At 34.2% G+C, this 16,356-nt stretch overlaps 1 protein-coding gene across 13 annotated transcripts in view; it reads left to right on the top strand.

Annotated features, from left to right (window-relative positions):
* Positions 1-16,051, top strand: part of LOC128157813 (inositol 1,4,5-trisphosphate receptor type 1-like) — a 73,270-nt gene extending 57,219 nt beyond the window's left edge. For 7 of the 13 annotated variants that reach the window (XM_052820446.1, XM_052820444.1, XM_052820451.1 and 4 more), the window contains 25 exons: positions 177-352; positions 761-897; positions 1,148-1,259; positions 1,886-1,927; positions 3,589-3,738; positions 3,848-3,988; positions 4,979-5,159; positions 5,588-5,826; positions 6,107-6,310; positions 6,704-6,814; positions 7,433-7,528; positions 8,466-8,525; positions 9,308-9,427; positions 9,795-9,899; positions 10,361-10,553; positions 10,964-11,086; positions 11,294-11,469; positions 11,636-11,800; positions 12,455-12,647; positions 12,936-13,022; positions 13,284-13,414; positions 13,804-13,969; positions 14,148-14,308; positions 15,140-15,301; positions 15,470-16,051. In XM_052820446.1, coding sequence (XP_052676406.1) covers positions 177-352; positions 761-897; positions 1,148-1,259; positions 1,886-1,927; positions 3,589-3,738; positions 3,848-3,988; positions 4,979-5,159; positions 5,588-5,826; positions 6,107-6,310; positions 6,704-6,814; positions 7,433-7,528; positions 8,466-8,525; positions 9,308-9,427; positions 9,795-9,899; positions 10,361-10,553; positions 10,964-11,086; positions 11,294-11,469; positions 11,636-11,800; positions 12,455-12,647; positions 12,936-13,022; positions 13,284-13,414; positions 13,804-13,969; positions 14,148-14,308; positions 15,140-15,301; positions 15,470-15,535 — 3,497 coding nt within the window. In that variant the 3' untranslated portion in view covers positions 15,536-16,051. Of the gene's footprint in view, positions 1-176; positions 353-760; positions 898-1,147; positions 1,260-1,885; positions 1,928-3,588; positions 3,739-3,847; positions 3,989-4,978; positions 5,160-5,587; positions 5,827-6,106; positions 6,311-6,703; positions 6,815-7,432; positions 7,529-7,904; positions 7,965-8,465; positions 8,526-9,307; positions 9,428-9,794; positions 9,900-10,360; positions 10,554-10,963; positions 11,087-11,293; positions 11,470-11,635; positions 11,801-12,454; positions 12,648-12,935; positions 13,023-13,283; positions 13,415-13,803; positions 13,970-14,147; positions 14,309-15,139; positions 15,302-15,469 lie in introns of all 13 variants that reach the window. The other 6 variants (XM_052820443.1, XM_052820453.1, XM_052820452.1 and 3 more) reach the window with 4 other exon arrangements.
* The last annotated feature ends 305 nt before the right edge of the window (positions 16,052-16,356 follow it).

The raw sequence follows: 16,356 nt of genomic DNA on the forward strand, positions 1-16,356 counted from the left end.
GTGGAAAAATTATCTGATTGTATGTCACGCCTATAAGTCGGACCCTTACTTTTTATTCAGATTTCTACTCCCAAAATGCCGGCTTATAAGCGAGTATATACGGAATATGCTTAAAATTGGACTAGAAGCCTTGTAGTAGGTTTTCAATGTGATGTTTGATGGTTTTTCGTTAACAGCAAAGAATCGAGGCATCGCCATCCCTGTGGACCTGGATAGTCAGGTTAATCAGATGTTTGAGAAATCCAACAACGTGATGAATAAAGCCAAAGTCTGGATCAATGCCAAACTGAATAAACGTGAATCCATTGCCTCTGTATCCCGCGACTACAGGAACATCATAGAGGGCCTGCAGGTAATTGTCGATACATTTTTTAGGGCCTTCAGATAAAGTTATGTTACTCAATAGAGGGCCTACAGGTAAAGGCATAATACATCAAAAGGGCCTACATGTAAACTGTTGATTCATTGTTACAGTTAAAGTTGTGATACATTATGGAGGGTCTTCAGGTTAACTCATGATATGTATTTGAGGATCTACAAGCAAAGTAATTATGAATAATCAGAAGATACAAATGGTTGTAAAAATGATAAAAAAAAACTTGACGTGTGGATCTACAATTTCATTTACCGTATTTTCAGATTGATAACAGAAACAATGTTTCTTTGGAAGGAATATTGCCAAATTTAAAACATGTAGGTTTGTTCTGTGTAATGACTTAATTATTATAAGTACTAAGTAAACTGACTTTCTATTCTACAGGAAATTGTTGTGTTGCTGGAGAAGCAGTTACGTCCCCTTGTACAGGCTGAGTTATCTGTCCTTGTTGATGTCTTGCACACACCAGAGGCACTGTTTCCTCCGGGCACCAAGTGTGAGATTGGAGGATTTATATCTAGGTCAGTCATTAATATTACAAACCATTTTGATGATTTGAACACTCATTTTTCGAGAGAGAAAAACCTCACAAACTAGTTTTAGATATTTTTTAATTACCATTATGACACGTATAAATTGATCACAAATTTGGTGCAGAAATTTTGTTGTGTAGATTTCATGTACTGATAGTTAAATTAAAATCCTCCATTATACATGTTATATAATATAAAGAGTGTTAATGACTGATCCTTAAGACTTTTTTTTTTACAGATTGATTCGGCATACGAAGTGTCTGTTGGAGGAGAAGGAGGACAGTTTGTGTATCAAGGTTCTACAGACTCTAAGGGAAATGATGACGGTCGACAACGAATACGGAGAAAAGGTACCCAATAGTGTTTCCTTACTCCCATACAATATATCAAAATAATCAATTGGTGGATATTAACTCAGTTTGTTATGACTACATTTTCACTAGAAATAATTCTGTGTGCAGTTTTACAATTAATGCCTGTGACAAAATTACATGACAATCTTTTTCACCTCCTTCATATTAATCCAGGGGTGATATTAATGATGTATCATTAGGAAATAAAGCTAGTTGCCAAATTGTGTGTAAATGTTGTTTGTCTTAGTCTTTGTATATTGTGTATTATTTTTTGCATTGTTTGGGTTTGGGTTTGCTGCAATTAAGGTGGGAAAAATTACCCATAATGTTCTCTGAAATTTTTTTTTTTAAATTGGGCACATTTTCCTGTATAACATTTCAATCTAATTCCATCCTAAACATTTTTCCTTATAAAAAAAAAATTAAGTTTACTTGATGTAAAATCTTATTTTTGTTAAGATATCAAAGCTTTTAGAAATAATAAGATCTTGCGTTAATTGATTTTTGCTTTCGAGAACCTTGCTTTCATCAAATTCCTTGTGGGGATTTATAACATGTACAATTCTCCCAGCTTTGAGGTTAATGTTTTTGTTCTATCTCCTTTGCCATTGCTTTCTCATCAGCTGGATAACAAGACTAAGAAGGAACTGGATGACCACCGCAGGGTAAGATGCATGCATGGACGGGGCACCTGCTGTCAGGGTACACCTGTATCATAGCTCTCCTACTCACCTGTATCTTAGCTCTCTCCTGCTACTCTCTGTTCTGAGTGCCAGGCTGTAGATCCCTTTATAACTGACACACAGTCGAACACTTATTTGAAAAGATGATATGGTATATCAGTATAAGAGTAAAAAAAAATGAAGTATGCAGATTGCAAGAGCTGAATAAGTAATTTTTTTACATGTAAGATAATTGTAAAATGAGTTCAATTATCTAACAGAATAAAAAAAATCATCCTCTAATTATTTTGTTATTCATTCAGTCTAAATGTTAGGTAATTTCAAACTCAAGGAAACTGAATGATTGACAATTGCCTATCAGATCTACATTAAAATTTAATTGATGATATTTTTTTTTCAATAAACTATTGCTAATGTACACAAAATCCAAATATTCTAGCTAGAATATTTTCCTAAATCTTAAGTGAAATACAGAACTCTTTATCTCAAGAAATTAATATAATCTAAAAATGGTCGTGACCATCCAGTCCAGACCTCCTATATCTTTTGAAAAAAAAAAAAAATTACCTTCTCATTTATAAGTTTGTTACTTATTCAGTCTTTAACGCTGGCCGGAAGACCAAAGTCTCTTTATTTTATTTTCGAACAACAACTTTTTTTCTTCAGTCTTCAATCCTTTCACTTCTAGTGATATTGATTCTTAGTGCATATTCAGAGTGTAGATATAAATATATTTCTGTTTTATCAATCATTTTAAAGCCCTTCATATGCAATCATGTTTTTATGTTGTTTCATTATGTAATATCAATAATACTACTAACTTTAGCATATTTATTTCCACGGGGTCATTTATTTGCTAAATACGCACATTGATTTGTAAAACCTTGCAACGATTTTCACACACATTAATATCATAAACACTATGAATATTTTACTAACAAATATAGAGCTATATGTAGTTAGTAGATTTTCATTGGAGCTTAATTACAGCCGTGAATATAAGTTTTAAAATTTGAATTTCTTACACCATGATTATACTACATTAGTATGTGGTGGTGTTGAAACAGAACTTATGTGACAGGCTTATACACTTGCTTATATAAGCATTACCAAAAAGAACTGTCATTCAGTACTATTTTCATATACAAGTGTACCATCTGTACATACAATTATAACTAGTTACCATTTCTTTGCCTGGATTCCTTAAGAGATATATTGACATATTGAAAATATAAATTATTTTTGTAATACATAATACATTGTATATCTTAAAATGACAATTATTGATACAAAGCTCTGAGTACATGCTTACCATACTGAAGGAAAAGTTTTTATTCCATAAAAGTTTAATGTAAATATGTTGTATTATAAAAATGTGGTAAATATAACTAATTAACAATATATTTATATAACAATATATGGTATCTGAAGGTTATGGTATATGTATTTAATTTGCAGAGATAGTTTATTACAGCAATATGTCACTTTAACTTTTCAGCACCCGGCCTGCAAATTTTGTAGAATTTTATTTCGTCTTCCTTTCATTGTTTCTCATAATCACTTACAATGTTTTGTCTCATTCTGTGATTTGAACTTATAAAAAAGTAATCTGTGTGATATAATAAGAATGATTTCTGTTATAGGGAGAGGCCTTGAGACAAAGCTTGCTTGCCCAGTACTATGAGAAAGTGCCCCTCCGAGGGCGAGAGGGTGGTGGCGGTAGGGGAGGGGGTGACGGGGGATCAAGGAATCTCGCCCTAGGGAGGGAGAGGAAATCTCTTATTGAAGTTCAGGTAAGCATTGAAATGTATCCACATGCTGATTAGTTTGTTCTGAAATGTGACTTTTAAATTGGGCATCTTTTCTCCTCATAAAATTTAACAATGAGCTTGGTGTTCTCAGTGTCGATTGGAGCAGGAGGGAGCTGTAGATCTGATTGTGGACCTGATAGTGCGGGACACCAACAACACAAACAACAAGGTGTTCCACGAGACGGTCAAACTGGGGATAGCCCTGCTGGAGGGGGGCAACACAGAGATACAGGTAAACACTTAAACACAGGTCAAACACAGAGATACAGGTAAACACTTAAACACAGGTAAAACACAGAGATAAAGGTAAACACTTACACACAAGTAAACACTTAAACACAGGTATCACAGAGAAACAGGTAAACACTTACACACAGGTAAACACTTAAACACAGGTAAACACAGAGATACAGGTAAATACTTAAACACAGAGATAAAGGTAAATACTTAAACACAGGTAAGCATAGAAATATAAATAAACACTTGAACACAGGTAAAGGTAAAGGCTTAAACACAGTTAAACACAGAGATACATGTATAGACTTAAACACAGGTAAGCACAGAAATATGATTAAACACTTGAACACAAGTAAAGGTAAACACTTAAACACAGGTAAACACAGAGATACATGTAAACAGGTAAACACAGAGATCCAGGTATAAACATCTAAACACAGTTAAACACAGAGATACAGGTAAATACTTAAACATAGGTAAGCAAAGAAATAAGAGTAAACACTTGAATACAAAGTTAAACATAGAGATCTAGGTATAAACATTTAAACACAGTTAAACACAGAGATTCAGGTAAATACTTAAACACAGGTAAGCAAAGAAATATGAGTAAACACTTGAACACAGGTAAACACAGAGACACAGGAAACACTCGAACATTGGTAAACACTGGTAAATACAGAGATACAGGTAAACATCCACAGATTTAGACAGGGAAACAGGTAAAAACTTAAACACATATAAACACAGAGATACAGGTAAAACATTTAGACAGTATACTGGTAAGCACAGAGACAGGTGAAAACTTGTAGAAATTAGTTCTTATAAACTTTTAAAATAATGATATATTATTAAATATCTTGTTTTGAACTGAAATCATTTTTACAGATCCATAATGTTATGCTTAGAAAGTACAAACAAAATTCCTTTTGTAATTCTTTATTCATATGTTTCTAGCTTTGTAAATTTTTTATTTTTCATTCCATAGAAATCCATCTACAAAAGGCTGACCAAAGACAAGAATTCTGAGACCTTTTTAAAAGTGTTCTACAGCAGAATGGTGTTGGCCAGGGAGGAGGTAAAAGGAATAACGGTCAGTACTGGGGAGATGGAGAAGAAGACGGAAGAGCAGAAAGAAAACAAAGAAGTACAACGAAGGAATAGAGTGGGTAAGTCAAAGGGGAGACAACTCAGTGAAAGCATGATGAGGGTAAGAAAGAGACTCTGGAGTAAAATGTTTTTAATAAAGAAGTAAGGATTTAGTGGTAAGAGAGCAGTAATATAAATGATATGTGAGAGAAAAATAAATATTAAATCATGTATAATGTGGTGTTTAGATATATACAGAAATGCCACTTAGCTATTGAAACAAAGTGGAAAAGAGTTTGTGCAGGGATTAAATAAAATAAAGACTTGGTTAAAGAGAGAAGAAAATGAGGAAGATTTTGATTACTTATTTGAAGATCAAAGATTAAAGATAGATAAATTAAGGGTGCAGAAAGTTGATTGAGCAGATATGGTAGCTTAAAAAATATTAATAAAAAGAAGAACAGATCATCAGGAATTTTCATCTACAGTGTGTTAATGATTTTAATAGGATTACGACGAACGGATGGAGATGAAGAATCTGGAGGCCTTCTTCGGATGCTACGTAGGGGAGGACAGGGAGAAGAGCAGGAGGAGGGGAGAGGGCCCCACCCAGGGAGTGAGGAGGCGGCCTTGGAGAAAGCCAACAAAGAGAAGGAGGACAAGAAACTGCCCCCCAATGTGGCCCTGATGAAGTACATCCTGCGCTTCTTACAGCTGCTCTGTGAGAACCACAACACCGATCTCCAGGTGAGAGGGCGATGAAACGGTTATTTTCTTGGAATGCCAAATTTTCTTTGCCTGGCCATTTGATTGGCTATATATATGCCAAATTAATTTGGTTTGATACAATCATTATGATCTGACACTAAAATGATAAATCCTCTCTAGAGAAATTATATGATGTTATTAAGTAAAATAATGGAAGCATTTTGTTTACATTAATCAAGTATTAGTAATTATTTACAATATTTGTACACACATGTTGAAATGTTGCTTGATTGTGACTATTTAATACTTGAATATATAGAACTTTTTGCGCAACCAACCTAACCATGCCAAGCCCTACAACTTGATATGTGAGACTCTACAGTTCCTGGACTCTATCTGTGGCAGCACCACGGGGGGCCTGGGACTGCTGGGATTATACATCAATGAACACAATGTGGACCTGATTATCCAGGCCCTCACCAGCCTCACCGAGTACTGCCAGGGACCATGCCACGAAAATCAGGTAAACATAAGTGTGGGGAACCCCAAGTAAACCTTGAACAGGTGTCACTGTGAAGTAAAACCAGGTAAACACAGGTGTAGGGAAGTCCGGATTTTACCTGTGACAATTAAGTAAAACCAGGTAAACCCTGGAGTAAGAAAGCCAGGTTTATCTGGTAAAGGTGTCAAAACCAGGATCCAGTCAGTATAAGCCTAGTATAATGTAATAATTGTAGTTGTATATGATTTGGATAACACCTTCATGCACTTTCACATTTGATAATATTGAGTAATGATTTGAATCAACTTATGGTAGTTACAAATTATTGTGGTTATATAGAAATCTTGACCAATGAGATACAAACATTAAAGATAGTGAACATTTTTGTCTTAAAGTTGATACTGACTTTTCCAGAATGCCATAGCCATGCATGAAAGCAATGGGATTGACATCATTATCGCCCTGTTACTGAATGAGATCAATCCTCTGGGAAAGAACAAGCTAGCTTTGGTACTGGAACTTAAGGTAACACCTGCTAGAATTAAGTTATAAACTGAATTAAGGCAATATAAAGGTAGACTGAAGTCTCAGTATTCAGATTACTGTAAACCAGCTTTTATTTGTGACAACTTTATTTCGCAATTTACTTTCGATAAACTGGTTTGTGATGACTAATGTTCGTGGCCAAGCCTTCTCCAAACCAGTCTTGTTTTAACAACCATTCAACAACGAATGGTTTGCGGCGCGATATATTTGCGATGACGATGTCCTTGCGAACCTTTCAAAAATTTCTGGAATGCAAATAATTGTTGGTTAACAGTATTTTAAGGACTGTGTGATTCAAGGATGTTCATACTAAGTTCAGCACCACGGTCTACCAGCTGATCTACTACATGTACATAATTTATGTAGAACATGTTTCGCAGTTTATCATTTTAGAACGAAATTGTATGAAAATTTTAAGCTAGAAAATTGTGTATACCAGGTAATTTTATGATTTATAAATGTAAATGTTCAATCATAAGAGATAGTTAATATGATATTATTGTAACAGTGTGTATAAATAGTAGTATTTCATATTTTAGCAAATTTTCTTCAAATTACATGTATAAATGAAACTGCATTGTTGATATTGTATTGTAGAACAATGCCTCTAAATGTCTCCTTGCTATCATGGAGAGTCGACATGACAGTGAGAATGCTGAGCGGATTCTGTACAACATGAATCCCAAGCAGCTGGTAAATACCACATACTGTAGAAGCCACTACATTGATTAGTATCACTGATAGACTTATTTGTACATGTCTTATGCCATGTATCTGGTTGTCTCTAAGCAATGATTTTGTTTCTGTGAATATTGGCTTAAAAAACCGATTAGATGATACAAAACATATTTTTGAGTAATTTCAAGAAAAAAATGAACAATTGATGAAAAGTCAATGTTTTCAAATTATTTGAGTACATTCCATTAATTCTTTGTTTACTTGCCCACTTTTCCATATGCACCTCATGAAATGAATAAAATTAAATAAATGTATATTTCAGTAGCTATCCATACACTGATAGCACATTACTAGCTATTATCAGATATTAAGTGATTATTTATTCTGACAGATAAAGTTTTTAGGGAAGGTCTATAAAATGGCTAAGGAGGATGGACAATTGGTCTCCAAGGTTCTACAATCATTTAAGTTTCCATGTGTGTATACATGGACATAACTCATAATGTACTGTGTCGGCTCTAATGCTTAGCCTGGCATATAAAACTAATGCAATTGATGTCAAGTACTCGTACACTGTATATGCTTATATATTATATATACATTGATTTTGCAATGTGAAGTATTTAATTACTAAAAGTAGAAAACTTAACAGTGTTCATGTCAACAATCCTCTATTTTATACATGCATTTAATATTTAATACATGATATTCCCCATTTTTTATAACTCTACAGGTCTGGAATAAGACATACATGTACATCATTAATTCTAGTTATTTGCATACTTTTGATATCCTGCAAAAATAGCTCTCATTGCTATGTTGAAAGATTTATAATTATGAAAAACCTAACACATTCTATAAGCTAACGAGAAAAATTCTTTCTATATATGGAAAGGAGATAACTATGAACATTATACAGACTGTTATAAAGAGATTGTTCCTATTCTGGCAGGTGTCGTCTCTAGGGACGATCTTTAAACTGGCTACACAGGACGGATCAGTAGTCTCAAAGGTTCTACAAACAGTCACCCTGTAGCTCAATCTCTGCATTCTTACAGCTCTAGCATGGTTGTGTAGCAGGCTCATCTCTACATATGATTTCATTGGAAATGCATTCATGTTGTTTTTTTTCCTTTTCTTTATTTTTATTTTCAATCTGGTTTTTGTTTCTTTTTGTTACTGCTTATCTTTTTTCATTCACTGTAGAGAGAGGTTTGGTGTTAGTAGTGATCTGAATAAAACTAGTGATGATCTAGTCGTTGGGTGTATAAACTGTTAGCCGCACTATTGTGAACGTGAGTCGAGACAAGAATGTACTCGTCCCTTCAGTATTAGTCATACCTTTTTTTTCTGATTTTGGTTTCACTTCTATTTCATTTTTATATTGAATTCCTATTTTCACTTTGTGAGCAGTTCATCTGTAACATGTTCATGCTGTACTATGGTTTCATACAAAATACAATGCATTAATTCTGTACGATATATAGATACATGTACTATATGGTATGACATACAGTCACCAGATATAACCAGATACGAGTTTTAGTGTACATTGTATTATTATTTATATATTGGATAATGCTTCTTGCAATATGTATAACAAACATATATGTTCTTATTGTGCTTGAATACTGATCACATAAAATTCACTTTACAGTTTAAATATTCATTTTGTATTGCATCCTTTGATTTTTTTATTCAACCAGTAGAAACTAATCATCTGAATATTGTGAACATACTAACACATCACAAGATCACAGGCCTCTGTTACACAGATGATTTACTGTTGTCTAGGTTGACATTGCTAAGAATGCCTTCCACCAGGAAGCTTCCATTGATGATGAAGATGAAGAGGAAGGCAAGGATGCCTCACCCAAAGATGTGGGGCACAACATTTACATCCTGGCAACACAGGTAAGTTATTTGTCAGACACAGCATTTACACCCTAGCTACACAGGTAAGGTCTTTGTAAGGCACAACATGTACATCCTGGCAACACAGGTTAGATATTTGTCAGACACAGCATTTAAGTCCTGACTACACAAGTAAAATACACCAGGTAACCAGGTTTCAATAGTGGACAATATACTTCTACAGCCATCACTTTATATCCTGATTAAACAATGTTAAAATTATAAACAACTGATGACCTCAAGGTTCTTCTGAAATTCATGAATACTTTTTGTACAAGAATAAGTCATTTAAATTTATATTCATTAAAGCATTGCTGTGAAAGGTGTTTTAAATTCTGCCACTTGACCTCCCTTTCTTTACACACAGTTGTCCTTACACAACGAGAGGCTGGCCCAGCTATTGAAGCCCAGTGGAGATTTGTGGGGAGATCAGGCTCTGGAGTTCTATGAAAAACACACAGCTCAGATAGAGGTTCAAACTTTGTTTTTATTAATGACTGATATTTAATATTCTTTATCTAAAATATCACACTATTTTGACCACTGTTTAACAAAATCTTTGGAAAGTAATACATGTGATTAATTAAAAGATTCAACCTTAACATATCGCATGGATAGCAATTCTTTACCTTAAATTGTCATTAAGACCAGCTTCAATAATTGTTAAATTCAGTTTTGTTAAAAATGAATACAATATTTAAATGCAATATTTATACAGCTCTGATAAATTTTTGCTAAATCCTTATCATGTTATTCAATACATAATATCTTTAACATTTTTCTTATGTACTTTATTAATGCATGTGGATTTGTAGATTATCTTACTTCAATAAACAGGCATGTGAAAAACTCTTATAAATAGCCATATTGATTTATTGGAATGATTTGGTTCACCTATGAAGTTTTAAAACATATGGTCTGTTCTTAAATCAGATTGTGCGACAGGATCGAACAATGGAGCGAATCGTGTTCCCAATCCCAGACATCTGCGAGTACCTGACGGAGGAAACCAAGACTCGCATCTACTACACGACAGAGCGTGACGAACAGGGCTCAAAGGTCGCAGACTTCTTCGAGAAGGTCGAGGATATGTTCGCCGAGATGAGGTGGCAGAAAAAACTCAGGGGTGAGTCAACTTAGTCATTGTAATTATTGTAATAAAAGATGTTACATCCAATACTTGATAAGGAATTTTTTTTGGAGGTATTTCTTGTATTGAAATATGAAACAGTTGATTTTTTTGTGCACATTAAACTTGGGTTATATTTCTAATAAGGATTGTGTTCTGGTCTGAAAGTTAAATTGCTAACCTCTGACTGAATACAATCATACAAATACCAGTCTATAGCAGCAAGAGCTTGATAACATTGATAAAAAATGTCAGAAAACTGTACTGAAATGTCTCCAGAAATTAAATTGACAAAATAAACCAAAAGAAATTTGTAGGAGTGTTATAGACTGTTGACCTTTCTGTTAATCCCTGACCAGACATCTGATTTGTTGTGTTTGTATTTATATTTTTGTTTGTTTGGTCAGCCAACCCGTACTTGTCCTGGTTCAGCAGTCACATGTCCCTCTGGAGCAGCATCACCTTTCAGTTTGCTGTGCTGCTCAACTTCCTAGTGGCATTCTTCTACCCATTTAATGAGGTCAAAAAAGGTAAATGTTTCACTTTTGTAAACAAAAAACAAAAAAACCTTGAAGGGTTTTGGTAATTATAAACACAATTGATAAATAAGAAAACAGAATTGTATAATGTTTTGTAGTCTGGTATGACATAAATGCTTACCTTTTATTAAGAAATTATTTATGTGAATAATAAGCCATACATTGTGTCCTGATGACCTTGAGTGTTTTTTGTTACAGAGCTGGATCCTAAGCTGTCTGGCCTGATCTGGACGGCCATGTTTGGTTCCTTGGCCTTGGTTACCATGGTCGGAGTCAATCCCTTCGCCATACGCACCTTTTTTATATCCACCATTTTCCGGTTTATTTTTTCAGTTGGACTTGAGTACACACTGTGGTTATTAGGTGCATTTAATGTAAGTACTAAAGATATTGTTCCTATTTCTAAGGCTGAGAGTTAAACATTGAAAGGGATTTTTTTTTCTTCCAAATTTAAATAAATTCAGGATAGTTGCAAGTATCCTTAGCTGCTACATAATGCAACAAAATGATAAAACAGATTTTGGTTTTTTTTTTGTGCAGGTGATAAATAAAGGTATATATTTGATAAGTATGATGGGGAACCAGGGCACGTTCACCAAGCAGCCGCGGCAGGTGCTGACCGACTTTAGGTTCATGTACCACATCATCTACCTGGTGGTGTGTATCCTGGGCCTTTGTGTGCACGAGTTCTTCTACAGCATACTGGTGAGTTACCACTACTGATCTGAGGTCTGCACAGCAGAGTGAATGATTGCTAAAATTTTTGTAATAAATTAGATGAGAAAATTTTGTGAGTGCTCAAAAGTGCTGGCTCTGCTCAGCAGGCCTTTATTTGGGGTATATACATGACTGTGTATATTGTTATCCAGTAGCAGGTTACAGAATGAGGGTGTGACATAACTGAGCTACTTTTACAAGAGAGCATGTATTACTTTGCATTAAAAGAATAACAAGCTTCATTTACTTAACATGTAATTGATTGAGATATTTGTACATTTTATAGTGAGATTTTAGACTTAGAAAATATGATTTTAAAAAATTTGTTACTTTTTAACAAAAAAAATCCGAAACAATTTTGCTGATCTTATTGGCTCTAAATCATGGTCAAGCTTTTTGATTTTATGTGTATGATGCTTGTCATATGGAATGAAACTCTGCATTAGTGGTTTGTAGAACTTAGACATTTGGTCTGTTTAGAAATTTGGTCTGTTTAAAAGAACTTGGACATTTGTCTGTCTAGAACTTAGACATTTGGTCTGTTTAAAAGAACTTGGACATTTGTCTGTCTAGAACTTAGACATTTGGTCTGTTTAGAATCATTGTATTGGGGACTTTATTGTATTGGGGACTTTGTTGTAGCTCCTGGATGTGATCAACAGAGAGGAGACACTGTGGAACGTAATCAAGTCGGTCACCAAGAATGGTCGCTCCATCATCCTGACGGCCGTGCTGGCAGTCATCATCATCTATCTCTTCTCCATCATAGGATATATCTGCTTCCAGGACGATTTCCTGATGGAAGTGGAGCCGGTTCCAAAGCTTATTGCAGAAGGTAGGAAATGTCTGCTTACTTGTTCTGTCAGTAAGAATGGGAGTGAAGGCATTTTTTGTCAGAATTGTGTTGGTTGGTTGGCCATTAACTGAAAGTTCTGCTCCTAAAAGTCTCTTGTCTTTCTTACACCTGAAATATTAAATTGGGTTTTTTTTGGACAAAAATTCAATTTTAGTGTGAAATTGATCAATATGGAAACATTTGAAGACAGTTTTCGATAATCTCAAGATAAATTTTGTTGCCTATCTAATTCATTGACATTTATTTATGGACTTTTCTATTTTACAGCAGTTAATGAAACAGCCAATGGCTTCTGTGACAAAGAAAACTGCACTGGAGTAGATTATTCAGCGTCTGCGGGACAGGAAGTAGCCGGTATGTCTCTCTACGACAATGGCATCTAATTTAACAACTTAAGTCACTAGGAGAGTGGACTGAAATTGTTTATTCCTGTCTTTAACCTTGTTTTCATTAATCAGACTGTTCTCTGATGTTTGATATTATTTCATTGCTAAGAAGTGGATTATTATAGTAGTTTTCATCATGCATTACAATAGTTTGTACCATTTCGTTTAACTAACCTTTCCTCAGTCATACATAGAAGTGTTTTCCTAGATAAATTGATTCTTTTTGTAGAGGATGACTCCAGAGAGGATGGCAAGCAGAGAGTATGTGATTCCCTAATTATGTGTATCCTGACCTCATTGAACCACGGGCTGAGGAATGGCGGGGGGATCGGTGATCTACTCAGAAAGCCAGACAGCAAGGTCAGTACTTCAGGTGTCCAGTGTATTAACGTCCAAGTCTTTTTGTACAACTAAATTAGGAGTAAACTCCTAAAAAGAATTAGCATTGAAGTAGTGGAATGCAGTTGTAATTATTGCTCTGACTAGTAGAACTAGAAATAGAAAGATGTTTTGCTGATCAGATGGGCTTTATACTGATAGGAATTTGATCAGTCCCACTGACCAAAAAATTTAGAAAAGACTAAAATATAATATGTTTAAAGAGCAAATGCTCTCAACAAAGCAATAGCTCCAATAAAAATATATGGTTCATCAATTATTTACATTTATCAGTTCTAAATTAAAAGATTCGGGATCACCTTTAAATGTTCTTTGAATGTGTAGATGACATTGTTTCCGAATCTTTGCAGGAGAACCTGTTTGTTGCCCGTGTCGTCTACGATCTTCTGTTCTTCTTCATTGTCATCATCATCGTTCTAAACCTCATCTTTGGTGTCATCATCGACACATTCGCGGATCTCAGGAGTGAAAAGCAGCAAAAAGATGAAATTCTTAAAAATACTTGCTTTGTTTGTGGTAAGAAAGCTGAAACCCATGTTCATGTAATTGTCAGCATGATTGATGAAAAAAATGAAAATTGCTGAAATTTTATACATTATGATACAGTGATCATTAAAGTTTGGAGAATAAACTATTCATTTGATTATATTAAGCTTGAATTTTCCCTGTATATCTTTGTGTTGTTTTACTCTAGGATTGAACCGCAGCAATTTTGACAACAAGTCTGTGTCCTTTGATGAGCATAAGTCTAATGAACACAACATGTGGCACTATCTGAACTTCATTGTCCTTGTGAAGGTTAAGGACCACACTGAGTTCACCGGACCAGAAAGCTATGTGTACACAATGGTCAAGGTATGTCTATTGCATCCTGATTACCATATATACTTTTAATTTTGATTGTTTGTTGTTGGAATTGCAGCCTGGGAGTTTTCAGACCAAGGAAGGAGGGAGAATTTTTTTTATTTTTTTTCAAATTGGAGGTTCAACTATTCTTTTATGTCCATATGTCGATAGTCTTAATCTATGGGTACTCTTTGCAAATTTAATGAGCAATGCTTTTGAAATATAAAAAGTTTATTATGAACATCAATCAAATATCAGTCTTTGCTCTTTTTAACATAGCAGATTAACCTTCATACATTCATTACTTTTAAAGTATAAATCCATCGTGCAGCCATTACCAGGTTTTAAATTTGACGCTTCAACTAAATTGTCTTATCAGTTAATCTTCTCAACAAACAAAGAAACAAAAAAAAAATTGGTTCAATGAAAAAAAAAGTTCATTATTTTTTTTGCCAATAAAATTTTTTCATTTGGGGGTATTTCAATGAGGCGTGTGGAAATTCCAAACAAAGAAAAATTTTATTTAGGCCCTTTCTGGCAGTGGTTGATGAAGATGAGAATATTCGATTTCTCATTAAAAGACTGACCAATGCGTTTAAAGTAAAGTCAAATATAAACCTTTAATCATCGTATGGCAGATTACATAGACTAAATATGTCTTTGATATTTTTCATTGATACATTCAATACGCAGAGCTTTTAGATTTCAAACAGCTAGATTAAATTTAAAACATTATATTACACATTCAAGTTACAAATTGTTTACTTGATCCTTGGTTAGGAGGTATGCCTTCTCGTGCACAATATTAGAGGAAAAATGAGTGTATATTTGCTTTGCTAGGATAAGAACTTGGACTGGTTCCCCAGGATGAGAGCCATGTCGCTGACCAATGAGGACGGGGACGGGGAGCAGAGCGACTATCGGAACCTCCAGGCTCAGCTCGACACCACCAACAAGCTGGTTAAGAACCTGTCCAAACAGCTCACTGAGCTCAAAGAACAGGTCAGATTTCTCTCAGATGCTACAAAACTGCAACCCTTGCCCTTTTCAATATTGATTTTTGCACATTATCTATTGCCAAAAATTTAAATGTATACAACAATGCGAAAATATACTGTATACACTTGTAAAAAATATTTAACAATTTTTTTCTTTTTTTCCCTCTAAAAGATGACAGAACAAATCAAACAGAAGAAGAGATCTAAGTTCCTTACTTCTGCTACAATGAACATGTAGTCCCGGGAAGAGGAGTGGTTCATATCTAACTTTTACTCCAGCATATCAAGATATTGCCAAAATCAGTGACATAGCACTGGACACAGTGTATCTATTCAACTGAATGCTCATGTCCAGTCCAACCTAGAGTTGCCTCCCTTAAATTCATTCCAATTTGCTTTTTAGCAGCTCTGTTTCAAGTCAAGGCTTTACTAGCATTCCCTGTAGACATGAGGTCTTTTCTTATGAAGAAATTATGTTGTAGTGTAGGATGTCTGTACCCTTATTTCCATCCGTTCTCCTTTGTTAATGTGTTACTTTTCAAATGTATATGCAATATTGTATCATGTGTACATTGAACGAATTTAATGATCTTGATTATTTATTTTTTTCTTGAAGAAATATTTGTTTAGTAAGTTAAATGATTTTAAATGGACTGCAATTTCTTATTTATGTATTTATAATTGCACATACCTGTAATATTGTAAGTACTAAGAAATATATTGAACATAGAAATACATGTGTATTGGTCATTTATATATCTTGTTTTTTGTTTATGAAAATCCCAGTCTGAACTTCTGATATTAAAATAAATGGCAGAGGACAATTGAAATAAGTGCAAAATTTTAAATACAGTATTAAATCTCAAAATAGGGCAAAATAAATAAAAAACAATAAACGTAAACTTATAAAAGTAAAATGAACGTGTAACGTTGAAGCTGCTGTTTGAAGTATTATAATTGAGTATCTCTATTCTACATTATAAAATAACTGTAACCTGAACACTTACATGTATGACTACCGGTATCTTCCGTGTGTTACAGTGGCTATTGTTGGTGCTT

This window comes from Crassostrea angulata, chromosome 8, assembly GCF_025612915.1.
Source record: "Crassostrea angulata isolate pt1a10 chromosome 8, ASM2561291v2, whole genome shotgun sequence".
NCBI classification, from domain to species: domain Eukaryota; kingdom Metazoa; phylum Mollusca; class Bivalvia; order Ostreida; family Ostreidae; genus Magallana; species Magallana angulata.